This window comes from Peromyscus eremicus, unplaced genomic scaffold (genome assembly GCF_949786415.1).
Source record: "Peromyscus eremicus unplaced genomic scaffold, PerEre_H2_v1 PerEre#2#unplaced_113, whole genome shotgun sequence".
Classification (NCBI taxonomy): Eukaryota; Metazoa; Chordata; class Mammalia; order Rodentia; family Cricetidae; genus Peromyscus; species Peromyscus eremicus.
In genome coordinates, this window is record NW_026734352.1 from 500,962 (window position 1) to 518,279 (window position 17,318).

Sequence of the window (17,318 nt, forward strand, 5' to 3'; positions counted from 1 at the left end):
AGGACCAAGAAAGAATGAAAATCATTTGAGGCTGTGTCTGTGGATGGACTACTCATTCACTGTTATGTACTATAGTCCTGTGTCTGTCCCTCCCAGAACAGCACACACTCTTGATTATTGTAACTGCATTGTGACTCCACATGAGGTACAACAATTGGTTCCTCTTTTTTTTTCAGAATCCTTCCTACCTACCCTTCTTTCATTGTCTTTTCATGCAAATTCAGAATAAGCTTTATTGATGTCTACACATGAAAACCCCACTTACCTACACTATCAAAATTGGATTAAATCTTTTGATAAATATGAAGAAAATCACTGTTCTTAGCACTTTGAGTTGTGCGTGTATTGCCTACATGCATGTGTCCATGTGTGCACATGCAGACATAAGTGTAGGACATTGGGTGTCCAGTTTTATCATCCTGCCTTACTCTATTGAAATAGGGTCTCCCACTGAACCAGAAGCTCATTGCTTCATCTTGGCTTGATTACCAGTGAACTATTTCGATCCCCCTGTCTCTGTTCTCAGCACTGCATTTATTGCACCTGTAGCCATGCCCAACTTTTTCTAATGTGAGTGCTGGGGATTCAAACTTGGGTCCTCATGCTTGAGTGTCAGTGGCCACATCAGAGGAGCAGCAGGTGGCAACTGAAGTTCAAGGTGTCAGCCCACCAGGAGGCAACTCCCGCATGGGTGAAAGTTGGATAGGCAAGGCCCCAAGGCCACAGACTCCAGAATGTCTTTTGTTTCTGCTGTGCCATTACATGCTTTCCACTGCCATCTTTCTCTGGTGTCTGGTATGGTGTGAATGGGTGTGGGGAGATCCCCACTGCCTGTAATGTAGTGTGTTTATCTCATAGAAACATCCCATTCTACTGGGCAGTTTTACTTGTGGATTATTGTGAAGATGATTCCTTCCTAAGCTATACTGTCTAATTGATGATGATGATGATGATGATAATAATAATAATAATAATAATAATAATGTTAGTTTGATGAATAAAAATATATACAAGTAAATGTTACACATCTAGGGCCTATGAGTTTCACCTAAAGAGCTGCATAGATTCTAGCTCAAGTTAATGATTAAGATAAGCAATAGAGTCCCAGGAGCCAGATTGGCTTGAATTCCTTTAGTCTTAATGCTGAAAGACACAGATTTCAGTGTGTATCATTTCCTAAAACAAAGCCTTATAATAACTTCAGGTTGGATCAGATGTTTTAATAGTAGCTTTAAGGTGAAAAACCCAAGAACACAATCTAAAATTTTATAATGGGTGAGGGACTCTGTAAAGTCAGAGAACAAATACACAGCAGCCCAATTATTACTAGCTCACTTACTTTTCTTGCTAGAACTGGTTGATAACCAAAGATGATGATTAATTCCTTACACCCATTTTTCCCTCAATCTCTTGATATAAAAAAAAAAAAAACTATTGATGTTTGGGTATACACCCTAAAGTTTTAAAGTAGAGCTGACTGATTTTTTTTATATATAAAAGTTTAGATTTGTGATTCCTTTAACATTCCTTATAAGATTACCTTTCAAGGTAAGTAATAAAGTAATTGGCCCTTTCTATATAACTGCAAAGTACAGCTTGCCAATAACAGACCTGACTGAGAAGAATATCTTGCTTACCTACACAGTTAATCTATAGAAAGTTGCTTGGGTATGAATGTACATGGGTTCTTGAAATAATTTGTTTTCCTCCTGTAATACATAAGATGTTTAATCATGTAAGGGATATGGAGAGCGTGCTGTTATTTGCTTGTATTCATTCCCTTGAAAAACAGAATGTAACCATATTGTAATTTTTATATTGCCTGAAAGATTTTGCTGGGATATATAAGCTGTAAGAGAAAGAATACAGATAGAGTTAGAGAGAGTTAAAATGGGCTACAAGGAAAATATCAAGAATGAAAAAGTCAGAAGGAAAGCATCAAAAAAGAGAGAATTAGGAGGATAACTTCAAGAGAGTAAGAAGGAGAAGGAAAACATCAAGAGAAAAAGAAGGGATATCTCTGGATAGAGATAAAAAAAAGAGAATGTAGAACACAGAATGAAGAATAGAGAATAAGGGAGGAAACCATCAAGAGAGAGTGTAAGTGCCTTTTCCCCTAACCCCCTCAGATAGAAAAGTCTAGTATGTGCCAACTTTGTGGATTCCCTTTGAGCCCTGTGCTCCTGGGGGCTTACCCCACAGGCAGCAATACTTAAGAGAAAAAAAGTTCTCTTACCTGATAAGCCATCCCCCTGGCAGAGTTGTCTGGTCTGAAAATATGATGTGCTTCTCCATTCCTTCAAATTTGTTTGATTTCTTTCACCAACCTTTTTACAGCTTCCAGCCTACTGTACATTTTTTGTTAGATTCATACATAAAGTATTTCATCTTCTTTTATTTGTTTATTTTATTGTTTTATTTTATGTGTATGGGTGTCTTGATTGCATGTATGTCTGTGCAATATGTGCATACTGAGTGTCTATGGAGCTAGACGAGATCATCAAAACCCCTGGAACTGGTTACAGATAATTACGAGTTGCCATGAAGATGACTGAATCAAATCCTGGCCATCCCATCTCTCTAAGATGTGTTTTAGGAATCCTAGACCTTTGTTCCCAGCCCCACCCATGCCCAGCGCCATAAATCTCTGGTGAGGTCAGAAGGCTTTGAGGAGGCTCACCAGCCCTTGCTTGCCCACCTTAGCCCAGACTGGAGTTCAAGGGGCCCCACCCTAGAGGGTGCTGTCAAGTGTGGTCATGGATGCTTTTAAATGTCACCCTGCCCGGCCTAGCCTGGCTTGGGAGGTGGGGGCTGCCAGCTCTTTGTAGACACACGCTTCCTTCATCTTGCTTTAAACCAGGACAAGACGTAGTCATGCTGGATGCCGTGGCCAAGACAGGTTGTGCAAACGAGGGGCGGGACTCCCAGCTGCTGTGCTCACTCATTTGGAATCCAAACCCTTTTTTTTTTTAAGGCTCCTGCTGTTCCTTCCCAAGCACGGGGATCACAGGCATGAACCAGCACACCCGGCTTTCTTTTTTTCAGGGGAGAAATGATTCCCCCTGGTTGTCCCCTGACCTTCACATGTGTACCATGGCGTACACACCCACGTGTGCACACACAAACACACACAAGGAGATGGCAGGACCAAAGGAAACGTGTAATTGTTGTTGTGTACATGTGTGATGTGTGATTTATACACGTGATAGCCTTGGTGTGGAGATCAGAGGACCGCTTCCATGAGTCCGTTCTCTTCATCCACCATTTTTGTTTATTTTATTTTATTTTTTTTTTTGTAGGTCTTGGAATTTGGTTTATTGTTTGTTTTGGAAACAGTATCTGACTAGGTAGCCATAAGGCCTGGAATTCGTTACTTAGAACAGGGTGGACTCGAACTCACAGAGACTAGTTGGCCTCTCTTTCCTGAGTGCTGGGGTTAAAGGAATGTACCGGCATGCTAGGGTTTTGCACCTTGATTTTGAGGCAGGGTTTCACATTCTGGCTGTCTGTACTTTCCACCTTGCTGTAGGAGTGCTGGGATGATGGGGTGCTGGGATGATGGGGTGCACCAGGCAACTGGCTTTTCTTTTTTATGTATACAGAAGAGGGCGCCAGATCTCATTACAGATAGTTGTGAGCCACCATGTGGTTGCTGGGAATTGAACTCAGGACCTCTGGGAGGGCAGTCGGTGCTCTTAACCACTGAGCCATCTCTCCAGCCCCGCAATTGGCTTTTCTAAGATGGCTTCTGAGCTTGCTCGACAAGCATTTCACATACTGATCTTTTATCATTCTTCTATGTTATTGCTTTTTGAAACATGGTTTCTCTGTGTAGCCCTGGCTGCCCTGGATCTCACTCTGTAGACCAGGCTGGCCTCAAATTCAGAGATCCACCTGCCTCTGCTTCCTGAATGCTGAGATTAAAGGCGAGTGCCACCACTTCCCAGCCATTTCTGTTTTCTATTTTATTTTATTTATTTATTTATTTATTTATTTATTTATTTATTTATTTATTTATTTATTTATTTGGAGACAATGTCTCCTTACATAGCCCAGGCTAGCCTGAACTTCACAATGTAACATAAGCAAGTGTCTAGTGTGGGAACCTTTCTGCCTCAGTTTCTCCAGTGCTGGGATGAGCAGTGTGCATCCACAGCTGGTTCTATCCATCTTCCACAGACCGGTTTTATGATCAACCTGCCCTGCCACAAGGGTGGGGCCCTGGTAGTTAGTTCCGTCAAGTCTGAGATGAGAAGTAGGTGGGGGAGAAACTGGGTTTTGGGGTCAGACAGGCTGGGCTGGGCTTGAAACTGGGTACTGGTCTGATGGCCTCTTAAACCTACATTTCATGATCTGAAAACCAGGGTTACTTCATCTGCCTATTAAAAATTCTTTTAAGTACATTTATTTGAGGGGGGGGCACATATGCCATGGCCTGCGTTTGGAAGCTAAGGGACAACTTGCCAGTCAGTTTTCTCCCTCCATCATGTGGGTCCCTGGGTGCCCTGTCTTTTATTTTATATATATATATAATATTTATATATTTTAATATATATTATTATATATTATACTTATATATATATGGCTCAGTAGCTCTTATTTGCCCATCTTACAAAGTTGTGCTGGGTCCCAAATGCCATGAGGTGTGTCCAGTGTGCTGGCATGCTCTCTTGGTAGCATTTGGGTCTTTCATTTTGTTCTGTTTGTATTTTGAGATAGGCTCTCACTATGTGGCCCCAGCTGGCCTGGAGTTCCCTGTGTAGACTAGGTTGGTCTAAATCATGTAACATCTTTCTGTCTCTGCGTTCCAAGTGCTGGAATTGTGGGGGTGTGCTACCATACCCAGTTTTCGGTCTTTCATTTTGGACACTGAAGCTTTCGGATGTGTTTTATGACTTGTCAAAATAGCTTCTAAGAATGTCATTTTTTGGGCTGGAGAGATGGCTCAGTGGTTAAGAACACCGGCTGCTCTTCCGGAGGATCCAGGTTCAGTTCCCCATGGCAGCTCACAACTGTCTGTAACTCCAGCTCCAGGGGACCCAACACTCTCATACAGACATATATGCAGGCAGAATACCAATGTACATAAAATAAAAATAAATAAATTTAAAATATATATTGTATAAAAAAGAATGTCATTTCTTAGATGAGGGCTGAGTCTGGAGGCACAGGCCTGCTGTCCCAGCTACTCTGGAGACTGAGACAGGTGGGTCGAAAGTTCAAGGCCTACTTGGGTTACAGAGTGAGACCATGTCTCAAAATAAAAAGCAAAAAAAGGGGGGCTGAGAGACAGCTTATCTCAGCAGTTATGAACATTGGCTGCTCTTCCAGAGGACCTGGGTTCAAATCCCAGTCCCTGACTGCAGCTCTAAGAAATTCAAGGTCTCTTCTGGACTGGAACGCATGATGTGCACAGACATCCGTGCAGGCAAAACACCCATACACATAAAATAAAAATAAATAAACCTAAGAAAAAACAAGTCAAAAGACGCAGAGGGAAGAAAGGGAGCATGGGAGAGAAAGGAGGAGGTAAATTCCAGCAGCTGGGAGACAGAAGCAGGCAGATCTCTATGAGTTTAAGACTGGCCTGGCCTACAGAGTGGAATTCCAGGACAGCCAGAGATATGTGGAGAGAGGAGGTGAAGGGGGAGGGGAGGAAAAGGAATAACATTGTCATGTAGAGATTTCCCTGAACTCTGAGGCAAACAGGTCACAGCCCCATCCCTTTTATCGCCCTCTGCTGGGTCTGGGGTTTCCTCCATGGAAAGGCCCCTCCTCTTGTCTGTAACCCCAATGTCTGGGGTGGTCTGAGCAGTGAGCCTCTCCTTCCTTGCAAAAGTGCCTGAATTTTTGGCCATGCTAGCCACGCCCTCGACAGGCCTCTGCCAGCTGCACCCCAGCCAGCCCCTCCCTTTCTGGCTCAGCCTCAGAGAACTCTCTGGAGTCTTCAGGGAGCTGCCAGGCGGAGGCCTGACAGCTGATGGATTATTGTACCAGTCACCAGCTTTACTGGGGACCAGAAATAAGCAAAGTCATCAGTATAGCATACTCGACTTGGGGGTGTCTGGGATCTTTCCAGAAACATCTCAACGTGTCTCTCTGGGAGTTCCTTTCCGGAATGCTGCCTCCAGCCAGGCCCAGGCCTCTGATTTTAGCCTGGCCTGGAGGACGTCAACCCCCATCATCCCTGAAAAAGGATCAGTGAGGGGCCAGGTGACAGGGCTGCGGAGCCGTCCTCCAACACCAGCTGTTCTTGGCTGGGTAGCCGAGAGACTCTGTGTAGCTCAGGAGTCTAGGGACCTGAATGTTTTTGACCTTGGCTAGAGGCCATCAAATGTGACTCATTTTCTTCATCTGCACAATGAGACCATTGGACTGGATGTTCTGGAAGGCTCCAGGGTTGTGAATCAAGTTTCTCCTCTGCTATTCCCCCACCAAACCCCACCCCACCCCCAACCCCACCCCCGCCCGCTGCCCTGTGCTGTGTGCAGGCTGGAGGACTCCGGTATGTATACGGGCAGGCCTGAAGAAAAGAAGGCTTGACCAAACTTGGATCTTTCCTAGGCTCTGTTTCACATTCCCTTGTCAAACTCCGTTTTAGCAAAAACAGGCTGAGTGAGTTTTGTGTGGACCCTCATAGCTTCACCCTCCGCTACCCCCAGGCACTCTGGATCACCTCAGCCTGCCTTCAAGCCAGACTCCAGGTAAAGGGCCGCTGAGGTGGCTCAGTAGGGAAAGGCATTTGCTGCTAAGACTGGAGATCTGAGTTCGATTCCTGGGGCTCACAGAGTGAAAGGAGAGAGCAGATTCCTGCAAGTGGTCCTCTAACCTTCATATGTGTGCCACAGTGTGTGTGGTATACTCACACACTCATGAGTGTGCACACACACTCACAGTAGACCCACATACTCACAGTAGACCCACACTCATGAGTGTGCAACACACTCACAGTATACCACACACTCATGAATGTGCACACACTCACAGTAGACCCACACACTCATGAGTGCGCACACACACTCACAGTATATCCACATACAGTAGACCCACACTCATGAGTGTGCACACACACTCACAGTATACCCACACTCACAGTATACCCACACACCCATGAGTGTGCACACACTCACAGCATACCACACACTCACGAGTGCGCACACACACTCACAGTATACCCACACACTCACAGTATACCCGCACACTCATGAATGTGCAACACACTGGCAGTATACCCCCACACTCATGAGTGGGCACACACTGGCAGTATACCTACACACTCACAGTATCGGGGACTATTGGGGTCCAGCCCCTCAATAGTCCCCTCCCAGGGTCCGGGAAGAATCTACAACCAGCTGATAATTAATCTTTGATAAAAAGAAATGAATCTATGTACACGAAACTCCTTAGTTCATACACTTTATTATTGTGTGACAGTTCTCTATCTGCACAGCTTCTATTCTGCTCTCATGTCTAGCTCCGTTCTTGCCTGATTTCTCTATATTTATCTACTGTCCCCTCTAGGTTCTATCTTAATTCCTTCATCTAGTTCTGCCCCTTCTAGGTTCTCATCCATCTAGTTCTTTCCTCTATCAGCTCCTCTCCCGTCTCCTTCTCTCTCATCTGGCTCTTCCTCATCTTGTTCTTCCCCATCTGGCTCTTCCTCATCTTCCATCTCATTCCTCTAGTCCTCTCCTCTAGCCCTTCAATCTAGTTCTTCCTCATCTCAGTTTGTTCCTCTCAAGTTCTTACCCATCTAGTTCTTCCATTCTCTTTTCTCTTCTCCGTCCTCTGCCCTGGAAGTCCCCGTATGTAAAAGGAGGGTCCGAGCTAAATTGTGTAAAGCTATTACTTAACGTCCACCTCTCCTAGGTGGTGTCTCCTTGTGGAATTTACCTTAAGTCAGGAGACTTGTATGTGGGCTGTTATCACTGTTAGTCCTCGGAAATTGGGCGACCACCTGGGCGGTGTCTCCTTGTGGAATTTACCTTAAGTCAGGAGACTTGCCTGTGGGTGGTTATCACTGTTAGTCCTCGGAAGTTGGGTGACCACCTGGGTGGTGTCTCCTTTAGTCCTTGAAAATGGCTAGGGGAGAGCCGGGCGGTGGTGGCGCACGCCTTTAATCCCAGCACTTGGGAGGCAGAGCCAGGTGGATCTCTGTGAGTTCGAGGCTAGCCTGGGCTACCAAGTGAGTTCCAGGAGAGGCGCAAAGATACACAGAGAAACCCTGTCTCGAAAAACCAAAAAAAAAAAAAAAAAAAAAAAAAAAAAAAAAAAAAAAGGCTAGGGGAGATACCTGATTCCAGAGAAAGCCTTTCCTGAGGCTGTTCTCCAAACACCTGGAATGTGTATGTCCAGAGAGTGATCAGTCCACACTGTTAGCCCTTCTGAGGGAAAAGTCAATTAGGAAAATTGATTTTCATAACAGAATACAGCTGATATATAACAAGCCAAGTAACACCAAAAACTCCGTGGGATTTGGCTTCCTCTGGAGGAATTCCCTGATTCCTCCAGGTAGTGACTTTGCCATAAACAGCTGAGTTTTTCTGATATATTCCTGCGGCCTGCAGCATCACAGTATACCCGCACACTCACGAGTGTGCACACACAAATGAATGTATGTAAGAAAAATAATTAAGAATCCTTTTAGGTTGGCTTTGCTCAAATTGCCTTCATCCTCCTGATGTTTCTTTCTTTCCTCTTTTCCCTCCCCCATTCCAGTCCAGCCTTTAACTTCCCATATAGCCAAGGATGAGCGTGAATTTCTGCTCCGCCACCTCCTGAGTACTGAGTTGATTACAGACACAGTCTACCATGTCCCTGTTCACTTTGGTCTTTTTTTTTAAGTGTCATATTTTATTTAAAATTTGTATGTGTATGAGTGTTTTGCCAGGGTGTATATAAGAGCACTCTGTTCATTCCATGGGGGAAGAAGGTATTGGCTCCTCTAAAAGTGGAACTGCAGACACTAGTGAGCCACCATATGGGTACTGGGAACTGAACCCTGGTCTTCTGCAAGAGCAAGCGCTCTTACTCTGCCGGGTGGTAGTGGCGCACACCTTTAATCCAGCACTCGGGAGGCAGAGGCAGGCAGATCTCTGTGAGATCGAGGCCAGCCTGGGCTACAGAGTGAGTTCCAGGACAGGCTCCAAAGCTACACAGAGAAACCCTGTCTCGAAAAGAAAAGAAAAGAAAGAAAAGAAAAGAAAAGAAAAGAAAAGAAAAAAGAAAAGAAAAGAGAAAAAAAAGTTCTTTGAGCCACCTCTCTAGTTCCATGCCCTTCTTTTTTTGAAACAGGGTCTCATATAGCCCAGGCTAGCCTAGTCTGAAACTCAATTCTGTACCAGGGGATGACTTTCACACACACACACACACACACACACACACACACACACACACACACCCGATTCCCCACCAGACAAGGTCTCACTATGCAGTTCTGTCTGGCCTGGAACTCAGAGAGCTCTGCTTGCCTCTGCCGCCTGAGTGCTTGGATTAAAGGTGTACGGCACTGTACCTCCTGACCTCAATTTTTTTTTTTTTTTTTGCCGAATGCCATTTATTGAAGGAGGGAGGAGGTCTTAAATACAGGCTTACAGTACAATGGGAGAACCCCGGAAGGCAGAAGTTGGCTACCGATGTTTTACAATCTTGCATCTAAACTGTTAACGCCCAATATGCAGGATACACAGACAAGGAACTTCTCTTAAGCATTCAGGAGGGTGAAACCCAGGAGGGAACTAGCATAGGGAGGATATCAAGGTCAAGCTGACCTCAAAATTTTAATCCTCCTGTCACCACTTGAGATTACAGGTATATGCCAGGAGACCTGGTTTTAGGTGCTGGGGGTCGAACCCAGGACTTCACACATGCTAGGCAAGTCCTCCATCAACTGAGCTACAGCTCCTGCCCTTCCACCCTGAGTTTCTTCTGAGACCTTCCGTCACTCGGTCCTGACCCTGCTCCCTGGCCCACTTGCCTGCACAGTCAAGCCGGGCCTCTTCCCCGTTGCTATGATCCCGTGCGTGTTCACACAACAACACGTTATCCACAGACAGCACGATCTGACGCCTTCTTCTGACCTCCTCAGGCACCAGGCACACACGCAGGCAAAGCATTCGTACATATAAAATAAGTAAATCTTTAAAAAAAATTAATTAAATTAAAAAAAAAATCCCACACATACACCATAAGCTGGCCCTGCTGGTATGCATGTGTATAAACCAGAGTATCAGGAATTCGTATCAAGCTGGAGGGCAGCTTTGGCTGTATGAGACTCCCATCTCAAGAACAACACAGCCAGCTCTGGGGGGTGGGGGGGGGGCACACGTGGCTAATCCCAGTGCTCGGCAGGCAGAGGCAGGCGGAGCTCTGTGAGAGCTAGACCAGCCTGGTCTACAGAGCGAGATCCAGGGACAGGCACCAAAACCACCCTGTCTCGAAAAACAAAAACAAAAACAAAAAACAAACAAACAAACAAACAAGCAAACAACAACAACAAAAAAAACCCCACAAACCCAAAGCTGAGCATGGTGACCTATGCTTGTAATTCTGGTGGTAGGGAGGTAGAAACAGGATTCGTGGGTCTTGGAAGCCAGCCAGGCTACGCTCTGGACCAATGAGAGACGGTCTCTCAAAAAACACCCGAGGAACGACACTCAAGATTGTCCTCTGGTCTCCATAGACACACACTTGTGCTCTTCCGCATACATATACATTTACAACCCCTCCCCCAACGAACACACACACACACACACACACACACACACACACACACACACACGGCCTCTTGCTGTTGTGGGTTGGAACAGAAACGTTGGTGCGCTTCTTGTGAGCTCCGTTAGATAGACAGGAGTGAGTGGCTACACCCCCAAACCGTGAAGTCCCAGGCTCCGGAGCTTGGGATGCCAAACATCCTAGGGAAGGTCAGTCCCTCCCAGTCTCCTGGCAACAGAGGCGGGGATGGATGTTTCCTGTTTTCGTGCTCTGATCCTGGTGGTATTTTCTCGGCACTGCAGGGAATAGAGCCGAGGGCAGGCTGAGCCTCAGTCAGTCCCCGGGGCACTGGGGCTGAGTTTCCTGGTCTTGCAAATAGCCAAGGAGGGCTCCGAGGACTGCCTGGGAGTCTCCGGCAGGGAGGTGGACCCTAAACCACCTTTCCCTCACTCTCTGTCGCCCTCTAGTGCCCTCACGCTGCCAACACTCATCTTTGGTTTTGGGCTTCTGGAATGGTTCCTTTGGCTTTTATTCGGTTACTCATTCAACAAACATTTCAAAGGTAGAGTCTATACCGGCGTGGGGGTAGGGATGCAGAGAGAAGACGTTGTGTCTCCCTCAGACTCTCAGGGCTTTGGGGAGGGATAGGTATGAACAACTGGTACAAGAGTCTGGAGCCCCAAGCAGGTGCCCAGAAGAATGCAGAGAAGGAGCTACATCCTGGCATCTAGACAGATCTAGAGAGGTTGGCTAAGCGGATGGGGGAGGGATTGTGCAATGAGCTCACTTGGAGCTATGACCATGGAGACGGCCCGGGAGTCATCTTTGGCAGCGATGGACTGAGGTAGTTGGGAGATAAGGTTGGAGTTACTGCAAGGAACTTCTTGGTTATAGACCGGCAGGAAGGTTAGTGTCATTCATTTGGACCGCCATCTCCAGAGGTGGGGACTGAGCTGCGTACTGGGGGGGGGGGGGAGTGGGGGGGGCACACGGACTCAAGAACTGCTGGAGGGTGAGGGCTGCAGAGATGGTTCATCTGTAAAGACGGTGCACTGCTTGAGTTCTGTTCTCAGCACAGGAGTCAGAGGCTCACATTTCCATGAGATTCCACCTCCAGGGGCTCCAACGCCTTTTCTGGCCATGGGCACTGTATGCACGCACACACACACACACACATACACACACACACACACACACACACACACTTTTTTTAAAGTCTTTTTTTTTTTAAAGAAATATTTAGGGGATCAGCAATTAAATGAATAGCTAAGGGTGCATTTTTGGAAATACCAATGTAAGGATGGTGGGAGGCATTTCCTGTTTCCTGTGGCTGTTTGGTCTGGGAATCTGGCAGGATGAAGGTCTCTGTGCTTTCAAAGAAATAGTGGTAGGGCCCGTTGAGATGGCTCAGCAGGAAAAGGCACTCTCCAAAAGAAGCTTGATAATTTGAGTGTGATTCTGGGAACCCATGTGTAGATGGAAAGAGGGAGCTGATTCCACAGTTTGTCCTCTGGTGTCCACATGTACACTGTGGCTTGTGCTCCACCATACAAATACAAATAATTTTTTTTTGAGCTGAGGATCGAACCCAGGGCCTTGCGCTTGCTAGGCAAGTGCTCTACCACTGAGCTAAATCCCCAACCTACAAATAAAATTTAAAAATAGAAAATAAGGGCTCAAGAGATGGCTCAGTGGTTAAGAGCACTTGCTGCTCTTGCAGAGGACTGGAGTTGAATTTCCAACATCGACACGGTGGTTCACAACCATCCATAACTCCAGCTCCAGTGAGCTGACCTTGGCAATCACAATGCATGTGGTGCACATACTCACATGTAGCCCAGACTCCCCCACACAGGAAATACAATAAATAAATTAAAAAACAAAAGAAAAAGAGACAAGAAATAGTAGGAGAGAAACCGTATATGTGTGTGTGTGTGTGTGTGTTGTTGGGATGTAATCCAGGGACTCCTAAATGTTAGGCAAGTGCTCTACCACTGAGCCACACCCCAGCCCCTCACTGGGGGATTCTAGGCAGGTGCTCTACCACTGAGCCACACCCCAGCCCCTCACTGGGGGATTCCAGGCAGGTGCTCTACCACTGAGCCACACCCCAGCCCCTCACTGGGGGATTCCAGGCAGGTGTTCTACCACTGAGCCACACCCCAGCCCCTCACTGGGGGATTCTAGGCAGGTGCTCTACCACTGAGCTACACCCCAGCCCCTCACTGGGGGATTCTAGGAAGGTACTCTACCACTGAGCCACACCCCAGCCCCTCACTGGGGGAGTCTAGGCAGGTGCTCTACCACTGAGCCACACCCCAGCCCCTCACTGGGGGAGTCTAGGCAGGGGCTCTACCACTGAGCCACATGCTTAGCTCATTTGTTTCTTAATTTACCTAAAGGGCTAAAAAGCTGTCACTAGGGCTTCTTCAGACAACTTAGATCAGGAACAGAGCTTCTGGTTATATCAGATGACCCTTCCAGTTTTGAGAGGAAGAAACCGGATAAAGGTTTATGTGCTGACAGGCTCTAGGGACTGGACACAAAGGACATTTCCCATCTTCTGCTAACCCAGAGATAAGTAGCCAGCAGGGTCATATTAGTTACACCCTCAGCCAAGATGGAGGTGTGTGTGTGTGTGTGTGTGTGTGTGTGTGTGTGTGGTGTATGTGAGTTGGTTTTTGTTTTGTTTTGTTTTTTGTTTTTTTTTAAATACGGAGTTTCTCTGTGTAGCCCTGGCTGTCCTGAACTCGCTCTGTAAATCAGGCTGGCCTCCAACTCACAAAAATCCACCTGATTCTGCCTCCCAAGTGCTGGGATTACAGGCCGCCACCACCACCTGGCAATGTGTGTAATTCTTTTTAAAAGATGGCTTTGCCATGTAAACCCCAAACTGGCCTCCAATTCTCATTCCTCCTGTCTCTGCCTTCTGAGCATTGAGCTTACAGTCCGACACCACCACACCCAGCTGGACCAACTTTCTTGACAAGCGGGCTTTGAAACACTTCAGAGTGTCTGTGAGATCCAATGTGATGTGGGCAAGGGCCTGTTCTGCTGAAAGGCGGGCTCTTCACTTCAGCCCCATTCCCAGGAAATGCTTGACTCAGCACAGGGTACAGTCTGGGGAGGCGGCTCTGTGGGTAAAGCGTCACTGAGCAAGATGAGGACCTGAGTGCGGATCCCCAGCACTCACGTAAAAGCCAGCTATGGTGGCAGACATCTGTACCCTAGTGTAGGGAGGGTTGTGAGGATCTTTAGCCCTCATGCTGGGTGTGATGTGGTGAAGCAGGCAGGGGATCCCAGGAGCTCAATGGCCAGTTGGTGAGCTCCAGAGTCAGTGAGAATCCCTGACTCTAACCAGGGTGGAGAAACTTAAATACAGGAAAGACCATCCACGTTGGTCTTTTGTCTTACACATAGAGTGTGCATGCACACTACACACCACACACACACTACATACCCCATACACTACACACCACACATACTATACACACCAAATACACTATACACACCACACACACACTACACACCACACATCACACACACTACACACCATACATACTATACACGCCAACTACACACTATACACCACAACACAATACACACCACATATACTATACACACCACATACACTATACACACCACACATCACACACACTACACACCACACACACTACACACACTATACACACCATACACATTATATACCACACACATACTACACACCACAGTCACATTACACACACACTGCACGCATCAGCGCGCGCGCGCGCGCACACACACACACACACACACACACACATGCAGAGGTTAAAATCCACCACTTTGAGAAAAAAGGGAGAAAGAGGAGTAGGTAGAAAAAAACCCACCTAGGGCATGGTGGCCCATGACTGAAATCCCAGTAATTAGGAGAGTGAGACAGGAGGATTACAGAGAATTCTAGTCTAGTCTGGTCTACTAGGCTAGTCAGGGTTACACAGTAAGATCCTGACTCAAATAAACAAACATGGACTAGCAAGATGGCTCAGTGGTCACTTGCCCAGTGACCAAAAAGTGACCAGAGCTGGATCTCACGTAAACGTGGAAGGAGAGAGCTGACTCCACAAAGCTGCCCTCTGACCTCTGCACACACGCGGTGGCACACACACCCCACAGTCTCACACACACACAATACATTTAAACAAACAAACAGCTCACAAGGCCTCTGGGCAGACAGGAAGTTCTCATGGCTTCATCTTCCTCCCCACTCGAGCTTCAGGAGGCTATACAGTCTCTCACGCGGAGACAGGGGGCTGGGCATGATGGGCCAGGGTTCCTTGATGCCACAATCACTGGGCTCTCAGGAGGAATGAGAGCCCCACTCAGTCCTCCCAGGGACGGACCCCAGTCCTTCTCCCTCCTCCCTAATCCTCCCCCGAGGGTTGCAGACACAGAGACCCACTCGGCCTGTCGTCCGGGCACCTAGTGTATTTATTACAGTCCAATTTTTTTTTTCCCCCCGCACTGCGGAGAAAGAGGGAAGGGGAAACTGAGAGAGGGTGGGAACCCGGATCAGACCCCAGACTCCCCCCCTCCCCCACCAGAGCCCAGGGCATCTGCCCTATTGGGCTAAGGAAGACTTCGAGATCCCTGAGGGCCCCAGCAGGGGGAGGGCTGGGTGCCACAGAAGAGGGCCAGAGGAGGAACCACTGCTTCCCCATCACGCTCCAGGCTGGGGGCTTTGGCTGGAAACTACCACTCCTGTTCTGAAATCCTCGACCAACCCTGACCCATCAAGGCCTGGTAGTGAGTTCTCCCTCGGGCAGGCTCCGAAGTGCACTGCATGCTAGCCTAGGCTTGTGACCAGGAGCTATCCCTTGGCCCATGAGTCCCACAGCAGGTGCTATCTGTCTCCCGACCTTGACCTGCCTCATCATCTGACTGCACTGTCTGGACCCAGGCTAAAAAAATTTCCCGGCTTTCTACCCGTGTTCTTTTTTATCTTCTGACCTGAATCCCCAGTCTCTCTCTTTCTCTCTCTCACTTTTGAGACAGGGTCTCCTGTACCCCAGGCTGAATTCAAACTCACTATGTAGCCTAAAATGACCTTGAACTCCTGGTCCCCCTGCCTCTACCTCCAGAGTGCTGGGATTACAGGCGTGCACCAGCATGCTTGGTTTTATAGTGTGTTTGGGGTGGAACCCAGGACTTCATGCATGCTAGGCAAGCACTCTACCAACTGAGCTACATCCCCAGCCCCTGAATCTCCACTGTTGACTTCAGGGTTAGATACAAAGGTGGCCTATGCCACCTCTTGTGCTGATGAAGGCCTGGACGGTGTGGCCTTGGCCTACGGCTTGATGTGAGGGCAAGGGAGAGAGATGGGGCCAAGTGTGAACATCTCACCCTGCCTGGCAATACACTAAGAGTTAGGTAGGCCGTCCTTCCCTTCTAGATCCAGCTTGCTTTGCCCTTTGCAGATTCACCCCGTGGGAGATAAAGAGGAGGGGAAGGTCCCGGGCTTGGCACCTTCCAAGCTGTGCAGGGGTCCACTGAGCTGAGGTGAGGTGACAGCCAACAGTGGACTCTTGTGCCATAACCAGGCAATGGGCCCCAGGCTGGTAAGCTGGCCTCAGGCAGAAGAGGGGCATGGTGACCTAATCCCTGTGTTCGCAAAGGCTCTTTGTTCCCTGGACGTGGTGGGTGGGCAGGGCATGGGGATGGGCACACTTTAGGGACAAGAAAATTTGATTCCTCCTTGTGGGTGGAACACCCACCAAAGAAGAAGCTCTTCCCGAGTCCCGCTTGCCCAGGTGCTGCCCCGCCCCCCACCCCAGGATCTCTGTAGCAGTATGGGGGTACAGACCCCTCCTTCCCAGGTCTCAGGGCCTTGTGCCAGGGCCTCCTAACCCCAGATGGGTCCGTCTGGACTTAGAAGCCCCCACTCTCGGAGCTGCTGTGGTAGCTGGGACTGCGGCTGCGGGAGGCGCTGCATGAGCGGCTGCGAGTCCCGTGGCTGCGGCTGCTGTAGCTTCCGTGGCTGTGGCCGGGACTTGGGCTCCGGCTGTGGCTCCGGCTGGAGTAGTCACTGCTCAAGCAGCTGGAGGAAGAGGAGGGGCTGGGTCGGTAGTAGGGGATGGGACGCTTTCGGGCACTGGAAGAGAGAAAAAGTAGATCCTAGCCCACCCAGAGCCCCAAGCTCTGCCCATCCACGGCTCCCACTCGGCCTCTGTCCCCATCACAGCAGTGGTAAGGGCTTCCTGCCTGTTTCCTCTGAGTCCTGGCCTCAGGGACAACTCCAATTCCAAACTTCTGTGTCTTACCAAATTCATGTCGATTTTTTTTTTTTTTGGATTCTTGAAAATTTATTTATATACACAACCAATAGCTAAGCATATCTTCTAGCTGATACTTTGAGACAATTAAATATAAGAGCCATTCTTCTGTCCATTCACTCATCATTTAATCAAAATTGTGATGACATGCAGCCTGAAGAACTTTAAATCCAGACTAGTAGACACTGTGGATTTTTTTTTTCTTGTCTGCCCACAGGGCAAAAAGCCCAAGTTCATTATTGACCTGAATATGTGCTAAGAAATATTTTCTGAATAAATGGGAGTTTATTG

The 17,318-nt window shown here is 47.8% G+C and overlaps 1 protein-coding gene across 1 annotated transcript in view; it reads right to left on the bottom strand.

The window, feature by feature from the left end:
• Window positions 1-16,623: 16,623 nt before the first annotated feature.
• The window catches only part of LOC131901573 (serine/arginine repetitive matrix protein 3-like), a 36,261-nt gene continuing 35,566 nt past the window's right edge, over window positions 16,624-17,318 (bottom strand). The window contains exon 14 of the mRNA XM_059252686.1: window positions 16,624-16,846. Coding sequence (XP_059108669.1) covers window positions 16,624-16,846 — 223 coding nt within the window. The remainder of the gene's footprint in view (window positions 16,847-17,318) is intronic.